The following is a 15,348-nucleotide window of genomic DNA, read 5'->3' as shown; positions in this document are numbered from 1 at the left end:
AGATGAACATGCTTTTTTACCATATTTATCCTCATCTTGGGCTTCATCTCATAAACAATTCTCATTGTTGCCCATCCATTTCCCGTCCTTTCAACAATAATTATTGCCATTTTGCATTTCCAATTGAATGCTGATTAATTAGTAAATGGTGAAAAGATTGAGAGCAACATTTGAAATAAATATTTCCTTTATTGTGTTTATTGTCAAATGTTGAAAAGACTTGAAAATTGAATCAATTTCGTGTCAATTTTTCATTCAGAGTAACCTGTCAATCTGAGGGATTCGCCCTTCTATTTATGGTCACTTTCTTGACAAAATAAACAAAAAACTGATGATTTTAGTTTGCCATTCATTGCAATTGAGTTTATAAAACAAACAGAATGACATTTGCCACCCAAATCCACCTAATAACTGAACCTTTACCTCTGTTTATTTAGATAACAGTGAATACAATAATAACTTCATCTTCGTCTTTTGTTTCTTTATTTTTAGACATGCCAATAATGTTATAAGAAAAGCTAAATCAAATCCTAAGAGCGATCGTTCAATTCCAGTTGAAAAGGAACTTTCATATCGAGTTGAAGTTGTGCCTGGAACTTTTCATGCTCGCGATAACGTTTCCAATTTCATTTCTTGGTGTCGCAAACTGGGAATCATGGAATGTCTACTCTTCGAAACTGATGATCTTGTCTTGAGGAAAAATGAGAAATCTTTTATTCTCTGTTTACTTGAGATTGCTCGACAAGGAAGTAAGATTGGAATGATTGCTCCAATGTTGGTTCAGTTGGAACAAGAGATTGATCGGGAAATTGCTCAAGATGCAGTTGATGATAGTTCCAAATCGAATGCTGTTACATCTTCGACATCAAAGGAAAATGATGATAAAGAGAATCGAAAACAATTTCAATCGATGAAAAATTTACATGAAATGGTAAGAACTATTTACTTGTTTGATGCTTATTGGTTAATTGCAATTAATGATACATTCAAAGTCAACTATCAATCATGAAAATTATGGAACAAAATAGAAAATTAATATTTTCTAAAAACTAAAATACTGATGAAGATGATCAATCAACTGCTATTATCTTCAGAATAAGTTATCAATCAATTGGTCTGATAACTTATTCAGGTCATTTTCCTGATTATTTCATCTCAATTCAGGCGAATGAATATTTTTAACCATTTCTTTTCAACAGATTAATCAGTAGCACTTTACCATGTAAATGTTAGAACCATTTTCATGGCCATTTAATATTCCAAATCTGAATGTGACTCTGCAAAGTTGGGAAGTTAATGTTTGATTGAAAGTGAAAATCGCTGTTGATTTCAATTATTGATTCATAATATTGCTTTTCATTACCAAACAATGTCATTGTGTCCAATTGTATTTACTTGATTTTACTGTGAAAGTAAATGTTGAAATGACAATGGAAATGAATGAAACCAAGAAACCAGAAAAATTGATTTCCTTTTCACTTCTATTTACCTTTAAGATTATCAGAACCACCCTTGTTTATTCACCATTATCACCAGCATCATCATCATTAGCATCCTTTATCATTCAATTGAAGCAAACAATGTCCAATGTTAATGGTGAAAACGATGTTACTCACTGTCCTTTCAATAAAACCATTTTGTCCCATCAAAACATAACCGATGAAATGATCCTTTTAATGTTAATTATATGAATGGCATTAAGCTGCATAATGATGTTCATCACTAATAGTTTTCATCCTTTTCTTGAAATGCAAATTACAATGTTGATACCTGGTTTGGGTTCATTCAATTTTTTCACCAATTCTAGTTTTCCATTCAAAGTGAGATTAAATGATGGATTTGTATCCATCTAGTTGTCTTTTAATGATGTTCATATTAAATTAACTGGATCGCTAACTGAATTAATTGTACCTTTTGTCAGACTAAAGAGGCTTTACAAATACAATGGCTTAACCTAACCTCACATAAGTTGCGGTAAAAGCCTTTGTCAATATCAAGATCAGTACAGAAGCTCTTGTTGGTTCAAGTTTATTGATCAGTTTATTGCGAGTCAGAAATGAAACAATTCGAGTTCTGATATTTTACTTTTTTCCTTCAATAAACATTTTGATTGCTTGGGATTTACGGATGTAATTTCAGCTGTAATTGTATCCAAAAACTTTTATTTTTCTTGTTAAATTGACATTTCTGCAAATCTCTCGATTCCAACTGTAAAAGTTTGATAGCTTGGGATTGATCTTGAAGAAGCTTTTACCGAGTTTCATTTTATGTTGATTCAATGCGATTCCAATTGAATTTTTTATTCTCTTTTCTTAATTATGATGATTCACTGCATGATGAACCAACACCCAACCACAAAAGAGAGTGTGAAAACGTGCTGATGTAACGTTTCCAGTTTTCATTAACATAACTCGATGCTATTAACAAAACATGAATTGTTGAGCTTTTTTAGTTGTTTGCTCAATGAAAAGGTTAATTGAAGTTGAAAGTGAAAGACAGTTAACCTTAATTAGCTTCTCATATATTCACCATTGTCTTGATAGTCGTCATGATGATGATCCATGCTAATCATATCTAAAAGATTGAAATAAATTTCTCGAGATTATCCTTTTTTTTTCATCCGCATCTTGAGTAATGAGAAGCAAAATGATTATTATGCTTGTAATTATGGTTGATGTTCATTGAGTAATGCTTGACCGGACAAGTGATGAAAATGAAATTAATTAAATTAAACTTTTATCCTTTGATTCTGTTCATTAAATTTCATTTCTTTACTCTCTTCATGTTGATAACCTAAAATGATAATTGTTTTATTATATTCACTTACAACAGTGAATATAAGGAAATAAGGACAAGAAGAAGATATTTTCATGTTTTCACTGATATTTTTAACCAATTGGTTAATTATAATTCTGTTAATTTGTTGCCTTTATTAATGTTGATTGTTCTCACATTAAACTCTTATTTAGTTAATAAGACTTTCCATGATGAGAAACGGTTAAATGAATAATTACAATTTAGTAAAATTTTGCTTCAAATGATAATTTCCGATGTTTAATCAATTGAAAAGTAGCAATAAAGAGAAAATTAAATCAATATATTTCCTGGTTCACCAATTCATATACTTGATCAACTCTCCACCTTTGTCCGCATCTTTTTCATCTTGATTCATCTTCCTTCTTCCTGTCCATTTGGATGTTTCATTAATAATCAAAGCAACTGTTGGTTTTAATTGCATCAATAAAAGCAACAGATGAACATTTCGCTAATGAAGTTGACACCAAGTGTGACACCAATAAAGAATCCTTTGTTTCTCAATTGAATCTCGATTCCTTTCTCATTGAGAAACAATCAATTGAACAAAAACATTTGGGAATAAAAGTTCCAACTGTGAATCAACAATAAATATTCCAATAGTTATTTTGTTCAATGTTTTTACACCAAATTCATTTACCATTTGATTCATTGAATCATCAATTCTTTTTTTTCATGTTTTCCTTTTACTCACTTTTCTGTATTTTCACACCTTTACCCATTCATCATTGAAGGTCAATTTGATTGGTTACAGGCGTTAATCAGAAAATGATTAAGATTTTGCTTTGATTAATCTTTACTTTAAAGTTCTTCACTACATTTCATCAATCTCCATGAACTTCATTATTATTCTTCTCTTTGTTTTCTCTCCTCGGAATATTCTGTTAATTTCTAGCTTCATCAACTCATGTTATATTTAGTATCGATTCAATTTTAACTGTTCAATGATTTTTATCAAATGTTCAATAATCTATTTTGATGGAAAAAGTTTGTCTTAATTTGAGCTAAAAGTATCATCTGATTGATTATATGATTACTCAAAAGGAAAGCTCATCTTATTCAGTTTTTGCAACTTTTCTAATCTTTAGTCAGTTCATCATGATGATGATTATATATTTAAACTACAAATTGTAGGTCAGTTTTATGTTTAATTCAGTTAAACTTGACAATCAAGTTACCTTTTTGATTGTTAACTTGAAATGAAGTAACAATGATAAACTTGATGTAGGTGGATGTTGAAGGTAAAAAGACTTGATTCGCATTAAATTAGTATTATTTTTGATCGAGTTTATCATTCTTCTTTTTCGATCATTAATAACCATTTTTGAGCATTTTTGTGTGTGTTATATTATAATTGATGCAAACAAGATGAAAAGATGATGATCAGTTACGAGTCAATATCATCCTTTATCCTGCAAAAGGTGTGCCATGATTATTATCGTGTATCGGAACTTATTTATTGATAAATAAAACCACAAATGCGATGTTGACCTCAATTTATTAATAGTTTATCTCAAAATGATATTGTTCACAGTTTGATAAAAGTTGATAAAAGTTGACTCTATGTGATAGCAATTAGTTAATCTCGATTCAAGTTTCAATCAACTATTAATTACTCTCAATTAATTATCTATTCATTGCTTTATTTGCTCAAACATTTTGATAAAATAATCATTAGTTTCACAATTAAGATTCAAGAAATTATTTCCCAAAACTCAAACGTGATCAATAGCTTTGCCTTAAAATAATGTTTAATGAAATCTTTTTCACCCAAAAATAAGATAAATTGAGTTGCCTTGATCGTCACCATTTTATCATCTTCCTGCTCTTATCATCATCACACAATAATTGCTGATCAAGTTTTGATCATAACTTAAAGCAATTCCTTGATTCGTTTTTTTCCTAATTAACCTTGAAAACAAATGCAATACAAACTAAATTGAGTTTCACTCAAAATTCCAATTCTGATTCTGGGTTAGCGAACAACTAATCTTGGAATTAAATAATTTTTTGTCTTGGAAAAGGCATTTATCAACTCAATTCTGATTAAATTCTGATTCCCAATGAGCACAGATTGCTCAACATTGACAATTTGATGGCATAAAAAGCCATGTTAATTTAAAATGAACATTAATGTTGCTGTTAACTTTATTTAGAATCAAAGTTTATCAGAATTAAAGATTGAAAATATAATCCAATAGCACGATTCTGTTGTAATAATGAGCAAAGTTAATTCAGTTTTGCTGAACAATGGATCACAATTGAATCAAGTTATTAACCAAAAATAAAAGGAAAACAATCAAGTTTCGCTTTTATTAAGTAGGATAAACCTGTTGGTGTTTTTGGTGCTCATTCAAAGTTAACTTGGTAAAGATTAATTAGCTTTTAAATCCATGATTAATTGATGAAACACCAATCAGTCTAATTAGATGGTGAACATTTGCACTCTACTGAATGCTCAGATAAAGCTTCATTTCTCCTCCTTTTCTTCATTATTAGTCTCAGCATCCTTCAATTTTTTATCCTCATCTTTATAAACCATTCTATTAATACAATCACGTTTCCATTAAAGCACATAATGTACAGATATTTGGACAAGGAAACACCCGAACATTTGCGCTAATATTTTTTAAAGATCAACTTTCTTCATCAAAGCCAAATATTTTATCTCAAAGTTAATCTTGAGATTATTGATGAACATTCAAACTTCAAGTTTTCATTCATTCTAATGACCTGAATCTTTAATCTCCTAGCAGTTGGTCAATCAGAAGCTCGAACATTTTCGATTAACCAAATTTCTAAAAAATAAATGCTGAGAAATGTCCAGATTGTTATTGCGTGATCAACTGAACATGTAACACTTGAAAATATAATAATTAACCGACCAAATTGCGTGTTGAAATATTGAAAATAATTTCAACTTTTGCTTCGTTTTTATGCTGATGATGTATTGTGATTTAAGTTGATTAAATGCGAAAACGATCTAACCGATTGATTATTTTATTTGATTATTTGGTTTACATTACAGACTTTCATTTGTTTGCTTTCAATTGATTGAAATATGCATTGAATTGCTTGAACTTTATTCATTTATTTACTTGTAAATCCTTCGATATCCATTGCAATTCATTTTTGGTTATAAATTGGTTTCAACTTTTCAGATTGAGTTTTGATTCATTTGATGAAAGTTGTTTCTTTCAGTTATTTGGTTAACTTTAACTTGATGGATTGATAGAGCGGTCAACTCGACGAGTTTCAAGTAAATTGAATGCAACCTTGACTTGACCATATTCAACCTTCCAAATGGGTCTGTTAATGATCATTAAATTGTTAACTTATAATGATAATAATCAATAATCGATTAATCAGTCTAAAAGTTGATGCTCCAAATACTGCATGATACATGAATCTAGTAATGGTTTAAATTTTGAAGCGCAATTAACAAAACCAATAAAAATTAAGCAAATTCAATTTCATCTTTTTGTTCCACAATTTTATTCCAGAACCGCTCCTTTTGCATATCATGAGTCTCAATTTTCTCATTGAATTGAATATTTTTAGTCATTCTTTCCTTATAAATTGATATAACTTGAGAAAGCAAAGATATCATTAGAATCCTGGAAAATGATCAACCTCAACATGTGTTAGGTGTGTCAGCACCAAACTGAGCAACGATTAAAGGTATTACAATACGAATTGATGGTTTAAACTAAATGTAATTTTAAATTCGAAATGTTGTAATTCGAAGTAACAAACATAATTTCAATTTGCATGGTTTTCACTCAATGCTAACCTTGAAATTGAATCACTCATTTGACATTTGCTTGTCTGGTTAACTCTTTTCTGACTCAGTCATCGAATTGTCTTCATCTTTGAAAAGTTATCATGAATTCTGGAACATTCATATTCGCTAGTTAATGATTGTTCAAAGTGCAATATTAATGATCAATACTTTGGTAGCCTTAAGGATTCTGTTAATTGATTGAACAATTTTTCTCAAAGTGAATCTCAAAGTTCACCCTAAAAACAAGCATTTCATTTTTTCGCTCATTTACATGATGTTCGTTTATAACAATCAGGATTAAATTGATGATCTTTTACTTTGATGACATTCATGCTTTACTTATAACTTGTGAACAATCATTAACTGAATCGTTGATTAACTTTGAGCAAAATCATCTTAGCTTCTGTTTCCCACGTTTTCAAAGTGTCCAGATAATCTGAAACAGGATTCATGATGAAGATAAAATTATGCTAAAGATAATCAGTTAATCTTCATGTTTTATTCCAGTTTAAATTTTGGTTTTTTCATTAAGAAAAAGTTCCAATTTTAATTTCATGAGCAATAACAAAGATTGTTGGTGCAGTCAATGAATACACTTGACATTCAAGTAGCTTCAATTAACAACTAATTAAATATCAAATTGATTTACTCCAAATTTGTTGGAATCAATAGAAACTTAAAAACTGAGATTTCACTTTTGACTTTTTCATTTCAAATGATCATTTATTTTCCATTTTCAGGGTTAACCAAACCTTTCCCAACTAACCTAAAACTGTTAACTGTTTTGGCGCCTTAAATTATCGTTTTGTAATTAATATCAGTAAATGTATAATAAGCTCAAGATTTGACCAATTTTGTGGCAAATCAACTTGTTAATAGTATTTCAATCTTTCAATTACTCTTGTTGTTTGCTCACTCAATCTGATTTATTAATCATTCAACCATTCCGAATGCATAGATAATTGGAAAGACCGATTTTACCATCAATAATCTGATGAGGTGAATTTAGGTGATGATGGTGATGATGATGAAGAACATCGTTGAGATTTAAAACATGAAACATGATTATATTTGAATCAATCACAGAGGCCCTTTGCACCCTCAATGTTAAAGACTTGTGACAATTTCAATGCTCATAAGATGAATCAGTTGAAGGAATCATTCGTTGAACTGATGAGGATACATTTGCAATAAAAGATGTGACATGTTTTGGGTCGTAACTTTTACCCTTAATTTCACCTCCTTTTTGCACTTACAAGATGTACTTTCAGCTTTAATCTCGAGTGAAACTCCCTTGTGAAAAGGTTACAGCATTTTTATGGTCAACTATCATTTCAAAAGAAATACAAAAAAGTCTTTTTGTTTTTACTTTTTCTTGGGTCATAAGATGATTGTCACAATCATTTCAATCTCTTTGTCATGTCCATGAATCAACATGTTAATCACTTTGAGATTTCAAATATTTTAATGTGTCTTTTGATGAACCAGAAAATGACAGATGAACTTTTCAGAACTTTTGATGAGGCAATTGACTAGATTTTGTTTATTCAAAGCAAATGTATTTTCATGTTTTGTTTATTTAGTTGAGACTAAAGAGTTATATTGCTGGTGAATTTGATTTGAAAACAAACCTGATGTATCCTGGTATCAGTTAATTAATGTCAAATTGTATTTAGATTTCATTTGAATTTATAAATAATCTATTGAGAATGAAAAGTATCATTTAAATAATTTTTCATTTGATTGCTTTCAGGCGATTTATAGTATTAATAAAATAATGAATCTTTTGACCCTTTACCTTTGTAAGGTAATCTTGTTGGTTGTTCATTAATTTTGATTGCCTGTCATTTGTTGATACAATTTTCAAGCTCATTTAATCACGATTGACAAACTGTGGCCATTTTGTTCACAATTAACTTTATAATTATGCTTCTTAATTAAATGTCAAAATTTTCCTATTAATTCTCATTTTCATTGATCGATAATTTTTATTCATCCCTTCATGATTGGAAAAAGTAATTCTCAGTTGGAAACTGTTTGCACCAATTAAACAGTCAATTTGTTGTCATGAGATGAAAAATTACAGAAGATTGAGAAATTAAATCAACTTTACATGATAATCAAGTTTAAGCAAGACAAAAATCAGATTTTACTGAATTTTATTGGAAAGTTGATCGAGTTGACAATCAGAGTTACTTCGCATTGAAATCATATCAGTTCAGTTCATTTTTCAATCTAATGATTTAAAGTCTTAATCAAAAATCGAAAAAAATAAAAGAATTTTGAGATTGGAAAATCTGTTTAATCAGAAATTCATCAGAATATATCAAAATAATTGTCTAATGTATTAATAGTTGGATTTGGTAAGCATTGCAACTTGATTAAAGTGATTCAATGTTTAATTCATTTTTGAAATGAAACCAGACAGATGATGATTCAAGGAAACTCTGATAGTTGCTTTCATCAGTTTGATATTGTATATCAAATCGTCTGATATTCCTGAATATCATCAGTTTCATCATCGTTCTGGTTTATTAATTAAGTAGACATCATCTTGCTCAACAGATTACATGTCATGTTAACTTTAATTTGACAAATTGTTTCAATACATTTGTTACATTTTACTTCCATACTGATTAAGTAACAAATTAATAAGTGATATTTGCAATTCAAAAGATGCATTAGAATCTATTTAAATTCCGATTGAACTTGAATTTTGACCCAATTTCGGTGTATTTACAATCATTTAATATTCGGAATTAAATTGAGAAACAAAAACATTGAATCATTTTAGCCAATTGTTCATTTGACAATCTAAAAATAATCATTTAAATGTTGATTAATCACTTTTTCATCCTCAAGTCTAATAGTTGTTATTTGGTCAACTATTTTATTTAATCATCTAATGATTATTAAATTATCAATGAGAGCAAAATATTATTAGAATCTCAGAATATCTATTCATTCATTAAGAGACTCGTCTAATTATTTGAATATTGATGATAAACATGTAACTATTAATAACACTTTGAAGCTCAAAATCAATCGATTGTAGACATTTCCCCTTGAATTGGGTTAATTTAAACTGTATTCAGGTTCTCAACAAATGAGTCAAAAACTGAAATGTTAAAACTCGTGTTATTTAACGTTTTAAATTGATAGATCAATGTAATGCAAATTAATTTATCAGATTTTGGATTAAATAATCAACTAGCCTTGGATAACAATCAGCATAATCTAACCTTAACTTTACAATCAAGTAATCAAACACTTTTCAACAAACCAATGAGTCTGAACTATTCATGAGTCCTTCAGTCACCTTTACGATTTGCTGTTTTCATTTTGACTTTTATTCGACCTCATCAGTGACTTGTTTTATTGATTTCTAAGTAAACTCTATTAGTAAATAATAGATTTTTGATGTTAAATCATTCCTGAAAATTCATGTTAATACAGTTGAGTTTAACCATAATTATTGAAAAACGAATTGAAATACATGAATCAGAAAATGAAATGGTTTCATTCCTTTATTATCTGGTTCTTACTTTACGAATGTGAAGATCAATAACAAAACTATTTAATCGCAATTTGTGGTTAACAGATTTTCCATAATGATGTTTGTTCAGAGTCGTTTGTTCGAACCAAGGACTCAGTAACTCATATTTTCATGAAAGTTCTGGCTCTACCAAGTGATGTAATAATCAACAATAGATTAGTCGCACTTTCTAGGATTGCCTGTAAGAAATGTAAAGCAATTAGACTGGTTATCATGATAAATGGTGAGACACACTTACTAAGACCAAATGATGAGTTGAATAGTTAAGGGAACCAAATACACTGAAAAAATGTCGATTCTCCATGTGCTCTAAAAAAGTAATCGATTTTATTTTAGCGTTTATAGTTGAGTCCAAGTAAAGTGATTGCTTCAACTTGTGCAGGTGTTGATCTATCTAAAATAAATGAATGACCAAATGACAGTTAAATTGGTTGATTGACAAAGTATTAAATAGAGCTTGGGAAACATGATTAGAGTTTTACCTTTCGTTGTCCGTAAGCACCAAAGATGAAATGAAATGATTGACCGCAAGAAAAATTAAGAATAGCATAGCCAATCAGAGCAGCCAACAAGAAACTTGGAACTTTGACGAAAAATATTATATAAAGAAGCATGGATTGGACACAAAATGTAACTAAGAAGATGATGTTGTTCAAAAAGAACCAAAATCTGTTTGAATTGTTCAACTGCTGCAAAATGTCCAACAAACAGCTTTGAAATTTGATTATCGAGCCACTTATTGACAATGAATCGGACGAAGGCGGCGATGGTGATGCTATAGTCCAAATGGATGTGAAAGATGCAAACATTTTGTCCATTTGTTGGGCGAAAATGTAAACAAACAAGAAATACAGAGAAGTGAAATTAATTACATAAGCACCACAAAAAAGACCAGTAAACACATTAAATGGTAGCCAAGAGACGGCATAGATTGTATATTCTGGTGGATAAACATAGAGAGTTGGCAATGAACAGAGCAGAGCTAATGATCCTCCGGAGTAAAAGTTGATCTGATTAAAAATAGCAAACATTTTAATCAACTTGTAAGGTAAGCCAGGGTAGATGGGATGATGAGTGGTTGAATAATGTTGAAACACTTGGCCAATACTTTTGGCCCAATGTTGAAGCGATGGTTCACGTTGAGTTTTGTAAAGATTCACTGCTAATATAGCAGAACCAGTTATCCAAATGAAATAGATTGAAGCCAATTGTTTACGAATAGCATCGCCAGCGGCTAATGATATATCACCAATGTAATAGGAAAAGACAGAAAGTTGAGTATAACTTGCTTGCCAAGCTGCTCTTAAACCGGTAATTACCAGAAAAGTTAATCCAAAACAAAAGTACCAAATCTTTGGTTTCTTGGGATAAACCAAGTAATCAATATCTACCATTTGTCTATTGAAGTACTTTCGAAATGCTGGGTAACTTTCAAATTCAGTTTGTTCCATTATTTCGGGATCTTCAGTGATAGAGTCCATGGAAGAAATTTGTTCAGAATGTGAAGATTCGTCGACGAGATCTTGCTCGTCCATACAATTATTGGTGATCAAGTGATTGCTTTTCCTTACGCTCACAAGACTTTGAGTTGGATTATGTTTTTGATTTCCAACTTTTTTAAACTTACTTTTCGTTTATTTGCCATTCGTAGAAGGAGCATGTTTTTATTGTCATTTTTGTCATCATTTTATAATTGCTTGCCATATATCTTACTTTATTCACAGAAAAGTATCATCTTTTCTTAATGATAATCATATTTTACAATATTAACCATTTGCATGCAATATCAACCAATCTCAGGTCATGCTAACCAATTCATCATTTGTGGTGCTCTCAAACATTTGAAAAAGTAAACATTTATATAAATCATCAAATTTCATGATAGAATTGTGACGATTTTTCAAGCAAGTTATTCATTGAGTTTCCAGCTTCCTTGTTCACTGCTTTTTCTTTCCATCTTTCAATTCCATATAGAGTCTAAAAAGTATGATGAATGACGTTAGGTAGATCATAGAAGCGATTGCTATTGGAGGAGTGATTAACCAAAAAAGTAGACCACGAGAGAAAAAGGATTCATCAGCATCAATTTCCATAGGCGGCAAAATGGGTACAATTAGGATAAAAAAGCTATAAGTCAACAACGAAATGCCAGTAGTTGTCAGGGCTATGAGTCCAATCGATCGATCCCAGTTCTGCAAGAAAAAAACGAAAGCAATGAACAATCATGTAATTTTCAAAGTTTAGAAAAGTTCTCTTAGTTAATTGGTTGACGTGTGTGAAATGAGAAATTAATCAGAAAACAAATGCAAAAAAATAATAACTATTCAAATTACCATCCAAGCTGAATCCTCAAATAGAGCCGGCAAGAGCAAAAACTATTGTATTCCGTGACAGTCATTGATCAAACCAATTATACCAGAGCACAATTTATTGGCATAATCATAAATTAGTAATTAAGATAACGAAAATAGCTTAAGAAGAAATAGATATTTGAAATCACAAATTAAGTTGAAAATTACTAGATTGATTAATATGCTAAGGCTATTAATGATTTCACTGTTGATGTTTAACAGCTGAAGGCGCCGCCGTGAATATGAAAACAGTGACACCTAATAGACTAAATATGCACTACTTATTGGGTAAAATGTGCCATTAAATTCAAAGCTTTAAAACCAAAGACATTGTCTTTGTATCATAATCAGGTTCAAATGATTGATTATTAACAGTTAATCAAATTGACCTAAAAATAATTGACAGAAAAATAAGTCAAACATGCAAATCATGGAATCCATTCAATTTATAATAAAGTTGTCTTTGGTTTAAATTGAACATCATTTCTAGGTCGCTATAAAAAATCAATAAACGTTTATCTGACAGTGAAAAATATCTTAACCAATTTTTCAAGTTCGAGTTTTCACATTAAAAACGAGTTAAATTAAAAGGGAAAGTACAATAAAAATCAATATTAAATTCAATAAAGAAGCACAGATTGATGTTGGGTAAAATCATCTTTGATCAGTTTATATTCTGAATGAAAGGGAAAGTCTGAAATGATTAGAATCAATTTTTTCATAATCAAATTGCACTTTCACAATAAGTTAAACTTGCGTGGGTCTTTTGTTTATATTTTATCTGATAATGAATGATCTTAAACATGATTAATCTTGTTAAGGTGATTTGTTTCATTACAATTATATTGATCGACACTTTTACTCGTCAAGCTACATCTTTGTCAAAATTATTTTATCAAAACTCATTCATAAAACCATCTGACCAAATGAACAGCGAATGACCCTTCGTTTAATTACTCAATTAACACGCTTTCTGTCCAAACTTCGTTTTAAATTGTGATAGTAATGATATGATTGATTACTTTAAGATTTACTTTACTTGGGATTAGCGACTATTAAGCTTGTTTAACCTCATTGAGACAAACATGTGATTAGAGATTCGCAGTGAGAGCTTAAAGATTATCAAATATGACACGATAATTAAATATAAATTCATTAGTATTATTAGCTTGTAACCGGAAGAAACTGAATCAACATCCTCTTCATCATCTTTATCAGCAAATAAGATAATCCTTATTGTGCCTACTTTAATTCAAATGACTTGTCATGTTGAAATAGGACGATTAGTTAAGAAGCGACAATTATAATCACAAATCATACAAACCATTATCAGAAGAAACAGAATTATTGAGAATCAAAAGGCCTGAAAATATCACTTGAGTCAAGGTTAATTGTACAACCCATGAAATTAATGAGAATCTTTTCCCTGTGAAAAAACGGAAAAACAATGCTTGACTAATGGTTTTTACCTTAATTGGGAATTAAAAAGAAGCCCACATTTATTCAAGTAATCATTTAAATCTGTAATTGATATTCGAACAGATTGATTCAAGGCTTTTAATTCGCCTCAAAAACAATGTTTTTAATGATTGTCCACTAAAATTGTAGGTTATTTTGTTGCTAACTGTTAACATTATTGATTCGCCAGAAAAGTCTTATTCTTATTTTTATTTCATTATATAATTTGTCTTTAGGTATGAATCCCACCCGAAACTAACCTTGAGACAGTTTCCTTCTAGTCTACTGATTGATGAAACTTGTTCAATTTATATCTATTTTAAGGTTCCTATTGTTTTCATGATCATAAATCTTGACTCTTCTTGCAAAACAATTGATGAATAATGTCTGCTTTACCATTTCTGTCGAGTCAAAACAAAATAACTAATGATCTTGGACTCTATCGATCAACTGAATGACTAGAGGTTTGGTGTGAATTTGCTTTGGATTCTGTCTAGATGAATGTCATTATCATGATGATAAACATGGCTTACCACATGTTAACTTATTCTCATCCTGCTTTGTAGTTAAAAGTCAAGTACATGAAATGAAATATCCAATGAAAAGAAAAGCAGAAATGAATAATTCAATATTACCATTTCTGGTGCTTTTTGTTGTCGAGTTCAAAACAGATGAAAAATTGAATTTGCCAATTTTGTGAATCAATTGTAATTCATTTAAATCAAAGATAATGTTTGATAGAGTTATTAATCGAGTAGAACTGTCTGATGCTTTCATTAATTGTCAATTTAAACCATTTTTTATATTTAATGCTCTTAAATGATCCACACTTGTTAATTATATCAATATTTTGATCTTAAATAGGTTGTTGATATTCTGAGTCGATGTTCCTGTCCATCAAAATTCCCAATGATCAAAGTTGCTGATGGAAAGTATCGTATTGGTGATACTAAAGTTCTTATTTTTGTTCGGGTAAATAACATTTTCTCAGTTAATCTTCTTTTAATCTTTCCTTTCTCAATCATAAATTTACCCGAAATGTCATTAATTTACAGATCCTTCGTAATCACGTTATGGTTCGCGTTGGTGGTGGTTGGGACACCCTCGGTCACTATCTTGATCGCCATGATCCATGTCGATGTCGTGCAGGTAACTCATTGAGCTATCAAGAAGACATCAGAATCTTTGTCATTTATTTACTCACAATTTTGAACCATTTTCAGGGAAAAGAGAAATGAGGACAAAAAATGTCTTCAATTAATCATCTTGTGAACATCACACTGAACAATCAGTTGATGACTGAAAACGATTATGATATCTGATAACTATAATAACACTTAATAGTAAAAAAAAGAAAATAATTGCAGTAGTAATTCTGACATTGA

At 30.0% G+C, this 15,348-nt stretch overlaps 2 protein-coding genes across 4 annotated transcripts in view; one reads left to right on the top strand and one right to left on the bottom strand.

Moving 5' to 3' along the window:
* LOC149093481 (uncharacterized) overlaps positions 1-15,348 on the top strand; it is a 29,712-nt gene that overhangs the window by 11,081 nt on the left and 3,283 nt on the right. For both annotated transcript variants that reach the window (XM_089269629.1, XM_089269628.1), the window contains exons 4-6: positions 493-931; positions 14,828-14,935; positions 15,019-15,112. In XM_089269629.1, coding sequence (XP_089125755.1) covers positions 493-931; positions 14,828-14,935; positions 15,019-15,112 — 641 coding nt within the window. The remainder of the gene's footprint in view (positions 1-492; positions 932-14,827; positions 14,936-15,018; positions 15,113-15,348) is intronic.
* Positions 10,100-12,800, bottom strand: LOC107363137 (uncharacterized). 2 transcript variants are annotated; one of them, XR_001568818.3, is made up of 4 exons: positions 12,488-12,800; positions 10,637-12,346; positions 10,393-10,544; positions 10,100-10,333 (listed from the first exon to the last, which is right to left on the bottom strand). XR_001568818.3 is itself a non-coding variant. In XM_015930313.3 (4 exons), exons 2-4 carry the CDS (start codon positions 11,687-11,689, stop codon positions 10,256-10,258), a joined length of 1,287 nt encoding a protein of 428 aa, XP_015785799.1. In that variant the 5' UTR covers positions 11,690-12,346; positions 12,488-12,800; the 3' UTR covers positions 10,100-10,255. The 2 variants fall into 2 exon arrangements, 1 of the variants encoding a protein (XP_015785799.1); XM_015930313.3 differs by having other exon boundaries at positions 10,393-10,548.

The sequence above is a fragment of the Tetranychus urticae genome, chromosome 3, assembly GCF_039701765.1.
Source record: "Tetranychus urticae isolate SD_2017Ah chromosome 3, NJAU_TeUrti_SD_1.0, whole genome shotgun sequence".
Taxonomy (NCBI): Eukaryota; Metazoa; Arthropoda; class Arachnida; order Trombidiformes; family Tetranychidae; genus Tetranychus; species Tetranychus urticae.
This window is presented reverse-complemented; position numbering and strand designations above follow the sequence as displayed.

Coding starts and splice junctions, on each gene's coding strand:
- LOC107363137 (XM_015930313.3), bottom strand. CDS start 11,689: ATGGACGAGCAAGATCTCGTCGACGAATCTTCACATTCTGAACAAATT. Junction 10,549..10,636: donor GTGCTTACGGACAACGAAAG/GTAAAACTCTAA, acceptor CATTTATTTTAG/ATAGATCAACACCTGCACAA. Junction 10,334..10,392: donor CAACTCATCATTTGGTCTTA/GTAAGTGTGTCT, acceptor CATTTCTTACAG/GCAATCCTAGAAAGTGCGAC.